The sequence below is a fragment of the Neolamprologus brichardi genome, chromosome 9 (genome assembly GCF_056152115.1).
Source record: "Neolamprologus brichardi isolate AB-2024 chromosome 9, ASM5615211v1, whole genome shotgun sequence".
Lineage (NCBI taxonomy): Eukaryota > Metazoa > Chordata > Actinopteri > Cichliformes > Cichlidae > Neolamprologus > Neolamprologus brichardi.
In genome coordinates this window covers 24021261-24035354 of record NC_142112.1, presented here as the reverse complement: position 1 = coordinate 24035354, position 14094 = coordinate 24021261, and the positions used below count along the sequence as shown (strand labels likewise).

The following is a 14094-nucleotide window of genomic DNA, read 5'->3' as shown; positions in this document are numbered from 1 at the left end:
CTGACTCCAACTGGTTTTAGTGATTGCAATTATGCATATATTAATTAGAAACAAAATAACAATTATGCATTAAAAGACAGTTTATTTTATTTTCTATAAAACAACTTCCTAAAATAAAACTGATGTCAGAACAGGTAGCACTGCTAGGACTTAAAGGAACAGTTCTGGTGTGAAGTGAGGGCTGTCTTACAAAAAAGACTGACAAAAATCAGGTATAATAACCACAAACAAAATTCATATTTAGTTTAACTGATTCAAACAACACATAGGTTTGGCTTCACACCTTTAGCTAAACCTTAATTTATTAAAAACAGTCACTTTTAGGGTTTTTCTTTTTTTTTTTTTTTTACCCATGTAGTGTTTGCAAAACATATAACTTGACAACTGTAGCTAGCACTGCCAGGAAGTAACAAGTTTTAAGGTTAGTTATTGGTGTTACATCCTGCTTTATTTATGTGTTTAGTTTTCCAAGCTCCAATCTGATGGGCAAGCACCTTTGCTAGCTTGCTGGCTGAGCTTATATAGGTAGATTCCTTGTTTCAAATTCAAATTCAAATTTTTATTTGTCACATACACAGTCATACACAGTACGATATGCAGTGAAATGCTTACACAACTGCTCGTGACCTAAAAGGGAAAAAAAAGTTTTATGTTTATGTGTCCTTCTCTGCCTTTCTCTCTGTCCACTCTGCAGCACCTTTGAGGTCACTTGTACCACTGTTTCATCCTATTGACTTATCTTTTCAATTAACTTTAATGTATTTGAGCTAGACCTAGCATAATAATGGGGGCTTGTCCGGGATTGGACACCCGGACTGCCCAAAACAATTCTCATAGATCTATATTATGTTAGCTGAAAGACATAGTCCCCAAGCATATACGTTATACAATGATTATGGTTTAATCGTACCTGGATGCTTTTCTCACAGTCAGTTTGTTGATGCAGCAGCAGCTCGCTCTCTAGCAAGAAGCGTTTTCCGCAGTTATTGCAGATTTGCATGCGGTTGTGAGTGACGTTCATGTGTTTTTCTAGATACCAGCGATTGTTGAAGATGCGTGGACACTTTTTACATGGGTAATGTTGCTTCTCCTCCAGCCTCACTTTTTGGCCCAGGCCCTCCAGGTCCAACGCCCTCTTCCCACCCTGCCGCTGGTTGGCCAGCGTGGCCTCTGCAAGCGTCTGCCGCAGAGAGGCAGTGGTACCAGCCATAGCCAAGGCTCTGGTGCCCCGACGAGGTCGATCCATCATGGCTGGCTGCTCCAAGCCTGGAATGTTGAGGGTGTTTTCCTCTTCTTCTTCATCCTCCTCCTCATCTTCCTCTTCACTACTTTGCCCCAATATGTCACCCCTCTTCAAATCTTCCACATCCTCTTCTCCATCTGTATCATCGTTCTCCACTTCATTATCCTCATCGCCCTCTGAATCTTGCTGGTTGTTACGGCAGCGGCCAAACATGGTGGAAGTCTCTGTAGAAGTGGCCGATTTGCCCTCTGATCCCTTTGAGACGTTAAGAGTCTGGTTATTAAGGTTGACTTCGACAATGATCTGATCTCTGTTGAAGGAGGCGTGGCCATCTGCTGTCTTTGACTCCTCTCCATTTCCTTCCACTTTACACAAACTAGCCACACCTGTGCCGGCCCCACTTCCCGAGCCTTCTTCCTTCTGGTAGTACTGCTTTGCCTGAGAAGCCGTCTTGCCTGTCTCTTCTACTCTGACAGAAAAAGGGCTGTTTCCTTCTGTTGTGTACACCCTGCCGAGCTCTGACTCCTGTTTGATCTCACGGTACATCTGGCTGGGGGGCATCGCTACAGAAGCTGGCTCACTGCTGGCATGCCCTTCTTGATTGGCCATATCTGTGCAGGTGGTTCTCAGCGAGTGGCTGCTGATAAGGTCGTGACAGGAGGCTGCGATGTCGCTCATCTGAAGCAGGGTAGCGGCGTTGAGCACGTCGCGGACAGTGCGGCTGCTCACCAGCAGTTTGGAGGTGTAAATGAAGTTGAGGATTTGCTGAAGGCCCTGAGAGGTCAGGGCATCCAGCGACAGGTCCACCCGCCGCAGCTGTTTGCTTTGGGCAAAAAGCGAGTGGAAGAAAGGGCTGTAAGCTGCCAGCACACCCTTGTGGGCCGGAAAGGTGCTGTGCTGACGCACAAGAACAATGTCAACGTCACACAGGTCAGGCTGGAAGAGGCGCTGCTCATTCAGCCTGTCCATCAAACAGGTAAAGTGCAGAGCCACATCCTCCACTAGAGAGAACTCAGCAGAGGGGAAGTCTGTTGTTTTCTCCACTATGAGCTGTAAGAGAAAGTGAAAGGAAGAAGTGAGACAGAAAAAAGTGTCATAATCATTCAAAAGCCAATAAATATTATAGTAAAGAAGCTCTTTAAACTTCACCATCAAAACTACCACGACAGTGTCCCCTTCAGTTACTGTTCTGGAGCTTTTCATCATAATACATTACCTTAATCTGAGTGAGTCTGCTCAGTTAACATACAATTGTGGATTTAAGCCAAGAAGGACAAGTCCTTTAAGTGCCCAGGTTTCCTTGTGCAAATATGCTGAGTTGTGTTCGCTAAGGTAACTTCAGAAAGGCTGCTGGATTGCTCAGTGGTGTGGAGAAACCCCGTGAGGCCTCTGTAACTTAGGCTGGCTCAATAGGGATTTGTGTTTTCATAAAACCTCTTTTGACAGACAGTTTCTCCTTTTAAAGGATCAATACGAGCATCTCCTCACCCGCAGAACTCAAAGTCAATCATTAATGGGATCGTTTAAAACTCAAGGTTGAGACAGTTTTTGAAATGTAGCTATAGGTCACTTCATCAGTTCATCGGGTGTATTTTCTTATTGAGTTGTAAAAACATATACAAACATACAGGGCAAATGATCTGAGCAGATAAATGCTCTTGTATTTGGTACTGGTAGATGTTTTAAATGTAGATAAACCATAATAAATGGACGTTTTTGGCCAAATGATCTCTCTCAAAATAAGAAGAAATGTAACAAGAGCTACAATTATGCTGAAATAAACTTTTATGTTTTTACTGTGACGTATGGCACAAATTCACCCGCCGCATCTAAGAAGCAAGACACAAGTCAGTGAAAAATCAAAAGGTGTAACACTCAGCGCTCTGTGCAAGGTCCTCAACTTCCCAAGGTGGGTTTATTTTAGCACAGGAAGGGCAGGGTTTCGATCCAGACGGGATGTGAGTGGGGACAGAACAGCAAACACCGCGCGCACACTCTAACACACACGGATATGTGATGTGCATCCATGCAAAGACAGCAGAAATGCACGCGCACACACAGCCGAACACAACAAACACAAACAGAGTGTCTGGCCTCTTCTGCAAGGACTGACTGCTCTGTGCATTGGTATTCAATGCCATTTCCCCCCTATTAGCCGGCTCTCTCAGCACACCCACTCACAACACTGTCCCAGAGGAATGACGAATTATGCACACGACAAAACACGTCCGGAGAAATAATTAGGGAAACCATGCTGAATAAATACTAACTAACCCTCCAAACAATTAATGGAAATTATAATTCAGGGCACCTTTTGAAGGTAGAATAGGATAAGTATTGATACTTGTTTTGGTTAACACACTGCCAGAGACGATACAGCGGCAAGCCCTAATTACACTTCTACACCTCTTATTTTTGAGTATTTTCAGCTGAATGTGCAGGGCGAAACATGTAACAAAGAAAAGATAGAAATAAATTTTATTCATAATGCATTTCATTTTCAGACAATAACAACTATGGTATTTAAGTAACAGACAGACTTTTAATGGGCATGAATCACACTTCATGTCTCCTACAATGTTTGTGTGTCTCCTTTATTGTAAAAATATATCTAAGTACTTTGTTTTCCTTGCTTCACGACATATTTTATTCCTAAGATCATTGAAAATGACTTTTCATTGTGCAGCCTGAAAAATGGATTTGCATTGGGGCCTAACCTTGAAAATCTGCTCTGTTTGAAGAATTCAATTATGGAGTGTTAGATTTATTCATAGTTTTGAGCTGCTAAATTGGACTCTGAGCTAGAGGAGAGGAGATCGGGTTATCTCTCTCCATGCAAGGCTACAGACATCGCCCAAGGGCAAAACGCAGCAGCCTTAATCAGATCAAGTATAAGTTGCAGACTGGAAGTTATGTTCCTATGGTGATAACGATCTGCTTCTTCTTCTGGGATTCAAACAGGACAATGTGGTCAAAGATTAAATTCTAGAAGAGGAGCACCAATACATTCAAATGCATCCACGACTGAAAATAAAAGAACCAACGGCATCTTTTAATTTAAAGATTGCGTTTATTCTCTATAACTATATTTTGAATTATAAGGCAGAACATACCGTTTTCCACATTGGCTCACAAAAACACGATTCTAAGTGAGTGTACGACCGCTTAGGTTTGTTACCTAGAATGTGCACTTGCTTTAAAATGTTGAATGAGATATTATGGACTAATGTGTGCATTTTATTTATACTTACACTCATCTGGCTAAAAATGTGGCCGTCAGTATAGCAGAAGACCAAGCTACTCTTTTAAGGTCTGTGGTCCATCTTTAAGTAGCCTCCAAATGTACATTTAAGGTTTGATTGTACTGCCAGTGCAATAAAAAACACACAATGCAACATGATCAGGCATGGATTGACCTCCCCAGAGCTCTGATCTCAACATTATTGAAGCAGTGTAGGATCATTTTGACAGGAGTCAGGAGAAAAGGCAGCCAACAGAAGAAGAAGAGCTTAGAAAGCTGTCAGTAAAAATCTGAATAAGTTCATTCCTGGAACTACTTAAAGAAATGACAACAAAGATTCCCTAACAGAGTTCAGGCTGTGTTGAAGAATAAAGGTGGTCTGACCAAATGTTGATTCACCATCTCTGTTTTCTTTAAGCACTGAGCTGCTGCACGTTTACAACACCTCCTCAACTTCCTATCATATTCTATTAGTAATAAAAGGAAACCTTAACAGCAGTAATTATGGCAGCAGGTCAGCCCAGGTGGGAGGTAACAAAGCACCATGGAGATTTGTTTCACTGCTTTCATAACCGTTAATCCCAAAACAAAACACTAGAAAGTCAAAAAGAGATCCTAGCCAACTCAAGGAGTTGGTATAATTTACCTAGCTAGCTACTAGTGATAAAGTCTTTCAACTGTAGTAACTGGTTGTGCATAACTTCATCATTCTGCAGGTGGATGTCTACATGTTTTATTAAAAGGTTTAAATTGGTGAACAAATCCATTATTTTTATCTTGACAGACGCTTTTAAATTATTTAATCCATCTGCCAATAGCTGTAGTTACGACACGACTGCCGTGGATGTCACACCGTGTGCCAAAGACAAAGTTATCTGTCACATTTCAACACACTGTATCCAAACAAATTCACTGAGTGCTTTGAATTGAAAGACTCATCTGACTCCCCTGATCCCTGTCTGCCATTATCTCCCTCGCTCACCCCCCCTTTTCTCTCCGTCTCACTCCTTTCCTTGGAAATGTCAGTGAGAGAGCTTGTTTGCTGTCATTAGAGAGAGTGCCACCTTTAACCAGCCTCTCAGTCAGATGTCTCCCAATACATTATTCATATGTGGCCTGACCTGCGAAAAACACACCGCCAGGGGGATTTACTGACGCGCCCAACACGAGGCGTCATTTAAACCGGCTTCAATCAAAGCTCTGCGCACCCTTTACACGCAGCTTATTTCATCTTCTGCCAAACACAACAATCTGAGAGGATCCTTTTGCACTGTAGAGGTCTTTGCACAGGGGTGGACTTTTCATGTTCCCCGGGGGCCACATGAGAAACTGGCACTGTTGTGGAGGGCCGCATCAATAAGCTTAAAAAGACAGTATTAATAATGAGTTTAGCTCATTGATGCACACCTCCACAACATTCCTAGTCTCTCATGTGGCCCCTTGGGAAAATTATTATCCCACCCATGCCTTAGCAGGTCTGTCTTTTGCAAGGTAGCTCTCAGGACTGATGCATTTTAGTCCCATAGAAGCAATAAAGCATGTTTTTTGTTGTTGGCATAGGTTAATAAGGTAACACTCCATCCACTGAAGACTTACTTGGGATATTTAACTCAACCCCAGCTGTACTGTTATTGTACACATATTATTTCACAGTACTTCCCATGTAAACATTACACTAATTGACCTGATGGAGGATTTAGAATGACTGTAAATGTCAAAATCTGAAAGGCAACAAATTATACAAATCCACAGCCAGCTACTGTTTAATGGTCATAATGGGATGCTGTATTAAAGAAAACATAATTCACCCAAGTATGTGTGCATGTGTCAAACTGCCAGTAGCAATGCTTTAATAGAAACTGGTGGTTTTAAACGTCTTTATCATTAATCTAATTTTGGGTCAGTCAAAGTGATTAAAAAAAATCAGAAGTGTTGAATCCTCACCCGGCTCAGCCACGTCAGAGCCGATGGTCTGCTCTTGGCAGCGCCTCGGCAGCTGGACCTGAGCCAGACAGAGCTGAGCGTGAGGATGAAACTCTTCTTTCTAATCTGACTTTCTCTGGTGAGAATGCTCTTTCTCTCCCACACCTTTTCACGGATAGTCTGGGTGGATTTACTGCTCTATAAAGTCTCGATCACTGCGCGGTCTGACTACAGGCTGCGACTGCTCCGTGACCTCTGCAGAGCTGCCATTTTAAAGGTTCCCCAGTCCGATTCAGGCAACGCAGATGATGTTTATCTGTTAAAAACGATCGCGAGGCCACTAGCAGGGGGAGCGCATGCATGTCTTAATCCGTATCCCCAGTAAAACTCAGTTTTGTTCACCCCTTTTAACATTTTTGGTTGTGTTAAAACAAAGCAGAGACATGTAGATTTCTGAAGGAAAGCACACAATTCAGTCAGTGTTTTGCACACACACCTTGAATTACGAGGAGAGAGGCAAACAACATCTACCCTGGCTGTCTTGTTTGCTTGCTGACCGGTGAGCCATTAGCAGGGGCCAATGTCAGAGCATAGCACCGAGTCATGGATGCATCAATAGTGCGAGGGAGGGCAGGTTGTATTCAGGCAGGAGGGAGTCCCAGGGGGAAAACACTGCAGGGGGTTAAAGCTTTCTCTCAGTCTGCCCACAGACTGCTTCGACTGAACTCAATGTCCTCTTACATCAGCTTCTTCATCGTTTCAAAAGGGACTAGTCTGGCTAGAGCCGGCTAGAGCAAAAATTACCACTACTGTGTATCTGTTTATCTGTTATTGTATTATCTTACTGAATACTTGCTTCACCAGTTAAATCACAACCATGTCTGAGCGCTGTGGCTCACATTAGTAATAAGCATGTAAAGCTAGCTTTGCAAAATTACATACAATTCAATACACATGTAGTCTCTGGACTCTTTATTAGGTACACCTTACTGGTACCGGTTTGGGCCGATCAATCACCAATTTTAGTGAAACCCTTGCAAATTCTAGTTTCCTGTTCTCAGCTGACAGGAGTGCTTCAGTGTGCTGCAGCTTCAAGGTTGTGCATTCAGAGATGCTCTTCTGTGTACCTTGTTTGTAACAAGCGGTTATTTGAGTTACTGTTGCCTCCCTATCAGTTCGAAGGAGTCTCCTCTGACCTCTGTCTCAACAAGGCGTTTTCTCCAAGAGAGTCGCCGCTCCCAGAATATTTCCTAATTTTTGGAATTTTTCTGTCCAAACTTTTTAGTTTAAAGCTCATGTTGTCCATGTCTGCATGCCTAAATATGCTGGGCTGCTGTGCATGTGATTGGCTGATTAGATATTAGCAGTTAACTGTGCCTCACTGGATATTTTGTCTTTTTTAGGCAATTCTCTGCAAACAATAGAGATGGCCGTGTGGGAAAATCCCAGCCAATCAGCAGTTTCTGAAATACTCCGACCAACAACAGCTGTGTCACATTCAGAGTCACTTTAATCACCTTTCCTCCTCATTCTCATGCTCAGTTTGAACGTCAGCAGGTCGTCTTGACCATGGCTGCACGCCTAAAGACTGCCATGTCCCTGGCAGATTAGATATTTGTGTTTACAGGAGCTGAAGTGGCTGGTGACTGTATTAGCAAAGGATATTATTGAGCATTTATTTTCAATGGGAATATTACTGTTGCCTTAGACAATCTATTTGTAGATGGTCATTACTTTTTGTCAGTGTTTCAGACACGAATTGGAAGAAAAGAGATCAACAGAAAATTGATCAACAGCAAAGAAACAATAACAGACTGTTTGAGAATTTTCACAGCATAAAAAAAGGAAAAACTTGATGTTCCAGCATTTTAAATGTGATGATACTACCTCATCTCATGTGCAGCTGGATCGCAATTTTTTTTGCAATTTGTCTCTTTTTAAGAACCATAATTGACACAATACATGATTACTTGCAGTTTTTGTCCCAGTACAACATTAAAATCATATTCATATTAAAATGCTAAATAACTTTAATCTGCAGACTTGAAGAAAGAGCCAGAGCACGTTTTTCCAGTGTGACTCACACACAAAATAAAGAGCTCCAGGTTGCGGCACAGACCTTCTTTGTAGAAATAAAATCCAAAATCAAAGTTAACTGCACTCTCACTTTGTCTCGCTCTGCAGTAACGCCTCGAGAAAGCTATCTGGCATCTCTTTGACACTGTATTGCATGATTCATGTACTTCAAATAACAGTGACTGAGACAAACAGATCAAGTGTGAGCCGGGCCACAAACAACTGTTGAACAACAGAAACTACTGCTACAAAAACACAAGTGTCCATACGCAAAATGTGATCCTGGCCACCTGAATATATCATTTTTGGATTTTATCTTGACCTAAAAGAACAAAAAACAAACAAACAAACAAAAAAAAACAATGTGAAATGTGATTGTGTTTTTGATGTTTTTGACATTTTAACGTGGCCCTAATTCAAATAACAGAGATATAATTCATCAGATCACAAAGCTGCTGCCAATGACAATGATTTAGAGTGTTTCTGCTAATCTCAGCAGGATTTCACTACAAATCTCACAAAAAGCTCATTGAAGGGATCTACAAATAAGTGCATGCCAAACTCTCCATACGCACGGTGAAGTCTCTCCATTTCTACATGAGCATCAGGGATGCAGGAGATCTGCCAGCCATCCGCGTGCATGACGTCAGCAATCCCATGAGCTCATTCCCGGCTCCTTTGTCGCCCACTAGGATGATAGACGGCTGTGGGGTCTGACATGCCACTTCCACCCGCAGAGCACATCAACCTGCACTAAAAAGCACACTCAGCAGCCCTCTTCACAGCCAGGCTTCCTGCTGAGGGGTCCGGCGCACGACTCGACGTGACTGACACCCAGTGGAAGGAGAGTGGGCACAGTGTCAGGCCAGATCTCACTCACTGGCACGGAGAAGGCAGGAGAGCAGTACCCACCCCCTACACTCTTATCCCTGAGTCATCGTCAGTTGGGAGCATAGCATGACAGGCCTGATTATAAACTCCCCACAGACGGATCACCCACTTTTTAGCAGCAAGTTCAGTCTCCCAGTAACGTCAGAGCGCTTGTACGTGGCGGGAAAATAATCAGCTCACGAGTAAACAAAACCAAACAGAACGGGACAAGGGCATGTCATTTCTGGCAGAGTCCAATCAGACAGCCATTAAAAAGTCATCAGGGTAATGACTGACACTGTGTCCTCTGTGTGCTCACCAGACCGGTCCCTGCTGCTGACGCCAAACAACAGGTTTAGTCCCAGAGATGCTGATCAGGAGAGGTGAATTCTGATTCTCTGGGCAAATATCCTGGCAGGGCTTAATCCTCTGGTGAAATCTGCTCGTGATACGTGGAAAGTGCGGACAGAAAGTTGCCTGCAAAACTGTCAGCTTGTGGATAGATTATTGAATAGGTCTACCAACACAAACTGTATAAAAAAGATGGAAGTAGCCACTGTATCACCCATTCATTTATGAGTTCCTGTTTCTGCACAAGCGTGGGGTCGATAAAACCGAGAGAAACCGCTCGCTCATACAGTTGCTTTTTATTTACAAGTTGGCCCACCCTATAGCAAACCCTGCTTTATTGTCTTATGACTGCCACCAAGAACCATGATTTAACAATAAAATATCACATTGTAATCAATAAGAATTCAAACAAGCAAGTCAGCCAATTTACTGGGAGACTTTTTAGTGTGGATGTGTACCAACTTAGGTGAGAGTAATTTTCCCAGAGATTTCAATACGACGCTTATGTTTGCAATCAGATTTTTGAATTTGATGTGACATGAACACAATGATTTCACATCTTTTGTGAAGTTATCCTTTGCTAGAAGGCATTCAAAGCTGAAGAATCTGGCGCCAATTTGTTCATGTTTGCACTACACTGGTAGCTCACTGGTGCTGCCACTACCTGCTTTTGAGTGTGCCTGCATCTGCGCCTTCTGCTTCCAGCCAACAAGGAAATCCTAGTTGGCTGGAAGCTTTCCTGGAAGCTTTACTTGTTAGCAAGGATAATAAGCTGTGCCAATCAGGAAGCTCTGATTGGCAGAGCTTATTAACTCAAAAGTTTGAGATACCCAACTTGAAATTTCCAGTTATTGATTGCGCTTTCCTTATTTTGTCTCAGTGGCAGAAAACAAGCTTCAACAGAGAATGCCCCCTACTGACCACGAGAAAGAATTCAGGTTTACGGCATTTAGTATTGGCTTTTTTTTCAGACCCCAAGGCGCAGTCGACTGTTAGGACCCCTAAGACCTGAAGTTGTGGACCTTATCTGAAGCCTAAAACTTTAAAGCTGTGTCTTTTTGTTAATAAATACACTTCAAACAACAACAAAGGGGCACAGAACAACTACTGATGCAAAATAACCATATGGGAAGCCAAATGATTAAAATGATCAGCCAACAAAATAGCTGCAAACCACCAATGAATCACAAAGACGCACAAAAATGAATGTTATTCTCTGGTGTACGGCTCTTTGAGAGTGGTTTGGGCCTTTTACATGTCTGTGCCGTGGGCCTGCTGTCTTGTAATTCATCCTTGTGTCGAGTAGAAGATATCACGTCTGTCTGCAGTCTGCACTCCCTCCTCTGCTCTCTAAATCCAATCAGCACAGCGACCTGCCGCTGACCTTGAGACAGAAGAATATACAGTAGCGGATGCATGAGCACAGCCAACCATGAGCCCGCAACTCTATGCATGCATTCCTTCATTGTAAACATGCATTTGCTCCTACCTCAGTAAACAGGAAGTAAAGAAATTTGGCATAGGTGACGACACTGCAGAAATAAAGGTGAGGCTCTGACTATAACTGGACTCCCGCTATCCCTTCATCAGACGTGTTACTCTTGCACAAATGAGCCAGACTGATAATAGCACAAGTGACAAGGTCTTGCGTTTAACAAGCCCTGTGGTGATCGTTACAGTACTATGATAAAAAATGCAAATAAAAATCAGTGTTCAATGACTAAAGGGGAAGCCACAGCAGCGGGTAGCTCATTGCTAAGGTCACACGTACGGCACGGTCACATGCACAGCCACATTAAAGTGGAGTTTAATACTCTCCAGGCAGGCACTGTTTATCGGATAATAATGGTATTAAGGCTGACAGTTACACCTTGTGATAGTAGACTAAGGGATTATGTATATAATCCAGAAAACTAGTTGTGAGTGTAGGCAGATTGGGAAAAAGTCAAAATCAGCCATCATAAACAATCAAACAGCTGTGTGGTCAGAAATATCAGAATATTAAAAACTGCTCTCGGTACGCAATATATAAAACAAAAACAAAAAAACAATCTTTGGACAACATACTAATTAAGATGCAATGCAAACTTTTTTTTAAAGCTTTTTATGATACCTGCACATGGAAACTACAGAAACTGTCAAATCTAAGGAAAGATTGGTAGTGTCAGTAATGCACCTATAAGCTGTTTTCCAACCACATTTAAAGAACAATAGAAGATGAAGGTGTTAAATTGCGATTTTACAAACTCAAAGCCAAAAACGATTCCAACCATTCTACCAAACTGCAGGGCAATCCTTAAAAAATACAAATATAATTGTCCTCCAATGAAAACTCTGACAGTTAATGGTAACACTACGACTATGAACCTCAGGCTGCTTATGAAACCTGGTTATGGAAGGGCCTTAAGAGAACTTACTGGAAACTGAAAATAGCTACAAATTTTCTAACTTAAGTAAAGCTTTCAAAAGAAGAAGAACAAACCACTAAGACTTTGTCTCCAAAACACTAAGGTACCGAGCTGGGCACTGAGATATCAGTGGAAGTTAAAATGGGGCCCAGCCATACTTTTGTGCAACACAAGACGGTGCGCAAAGTCAACGTAGCATCGAGCTGGCCCCAAGTCCAACATGACAGGAAGATAAAAACATCAGCATTAACTCGTATAAAAGAAAGCAAGAGAAAGCATTGGAGTAGCGCTCCACTGCTGAAGACAACTCTTGGAGATTTAAGGAATGAAGGGTGAGCATAATGTTTAACTTGCAAAGTTTCTTCTGGTAGGACCAAAGCTCCAAATGTAGCAACAGCTTACAAAGACATCCAAATGTGTAAGATACTCACAGTGCAGGGTGTCCACCAGAAGAAATGTTAAGCCCAGAGGCTTCAACATAGAAGATGAGGGCCATAATGTCGGAATTTATCAACGGAGAGCTACTGACTCACTGTGTAGCTAAAACAGAATAAGTGCAAAAGTATCTGCCCACATCTGTCCAGACTAGACGGGCAATAACACAAGAGTTTTATATATATAGTCCAGCAGGGGTGTAGGGTCTGGGCAGAATCCTTGCTTGCCAGTGAATATCTGATTATATATGATTTGTTGGTATGGAGAAATTAAACAGCGTATTTGGTAATTAGACTCTGATGACCCGTCATGGCAGAACCAAATTTCCAGAGTAATAACAAGAGTAATGATGTCAGCATTGAGGTATTGATGTAAAGAACAGAAGCTTAAAACCCAGGAAAGCGGGAAGATGAGTGATTACAGATCTCCTTATTGAACCTATGCATAAGCTTAATTTCTTCTATGGTTTATGAGGATCATAAATTAAGACATGCTTGTTTTTTTGGAAGTGGAAGATCGTCATTTCAGTTATTCCAGGTCATCTAAGGAGCTTGGAAGGAAAAGCAACTGGACTTTTTAAAGTTTTTTGAAGAAGTCCAGTCGCTTTTCCTTCCAAGCTCCTTAGGTTACCATGACCTGGACGACTGAGAACCTACACAGACGTTACTGCAGATCATTCAGTTGAAGATGATGTTGCTTCTTGCTTCGATATGCAAGGCTGTACTGGCACTGATGGTTGGCGTTTCAAGGTAATTGCATGGTGCAAAATTGTTTAGTACGCATGTAATTTCTGGAACACTTTCCTCAGTCAGCATATTATGACTTCCGGATGATGCCATTAGCTATCGCACTAGGCAATAGCAAGAAAAGGTGAGTACATCAGTTGTAAACAACACCGGTGACATATAATTTGGGGCTTTTTTCAAAACATGTTCAGATTTTTATAAAGTTACAGTACTTAAAAACAAAAAAAACAAACCCTAGTATGTTTCAACTTTCTCGCCCACACCGAAAAAGACTCACAGTGCAGGTTTGAAAAACATGCGATCATTGAGGTTAACGACATCAACTCAAGCTAATTGAAGTCAGGAGTGAGCAACCTGGAGTACAATCAAGACAACGATAGCGGAGGTGTGAGTTAGAGCTCTCATAAGAAGCATCTGTGAACGTTGAACGAGAAGAGCTCCAATCAAAAACTCCTCATTTGCATACAGCTGGTAAAGGTCACATATGAACAGTTTAACTATTGACAGAACCACAGCCAAAGTGTCTAGAAATCCTATCAGTTTAGTTCTAGGGTGAGCTTCCCTAAGAGCCGGCACTCCGCTGAGATGACTGACACATACTGCAGATTGCTCATTGAGGTGAATTAGAAGACCAGAGAAGCAGCTAACGACTTAAATGAACCACTGGAGGTAGTTAACACTGTTTGTAAATATGTCATGAGAAAATCACCGAACAGGCACGCTGTCCGTGGCAGGACACCACAGAGAAAGCTGCAGCTCTTTCCTAAACTCTGCTGAGAAAATGTTTTGAGGGCTAATGAA

At 42.2% G+C, this 14094-nt stretch overlaps 1 protein-coding gene across 1 annotated transcript in view; it reads right to left on the bottom strand.

The window, feature by feature from the left end:
* Positions 1-14094, bottom strand: part of zbtb47b (zinc finger and BTB domain containing 47b) — a 31153-nt gene that overhangs the window by 10242 nt on the left and 6817 nt on the right. Inside the window, exon 2 of the mRNA XM_006795130.3 lies at positions 911-2293. Within this exon, the coding sequence (XP_006795193.2) occupies positions 911-2293 (1383 nt within the window). The remainder of the gene's footprint in view (positions 1-910; positions 2294-14094) is intronic.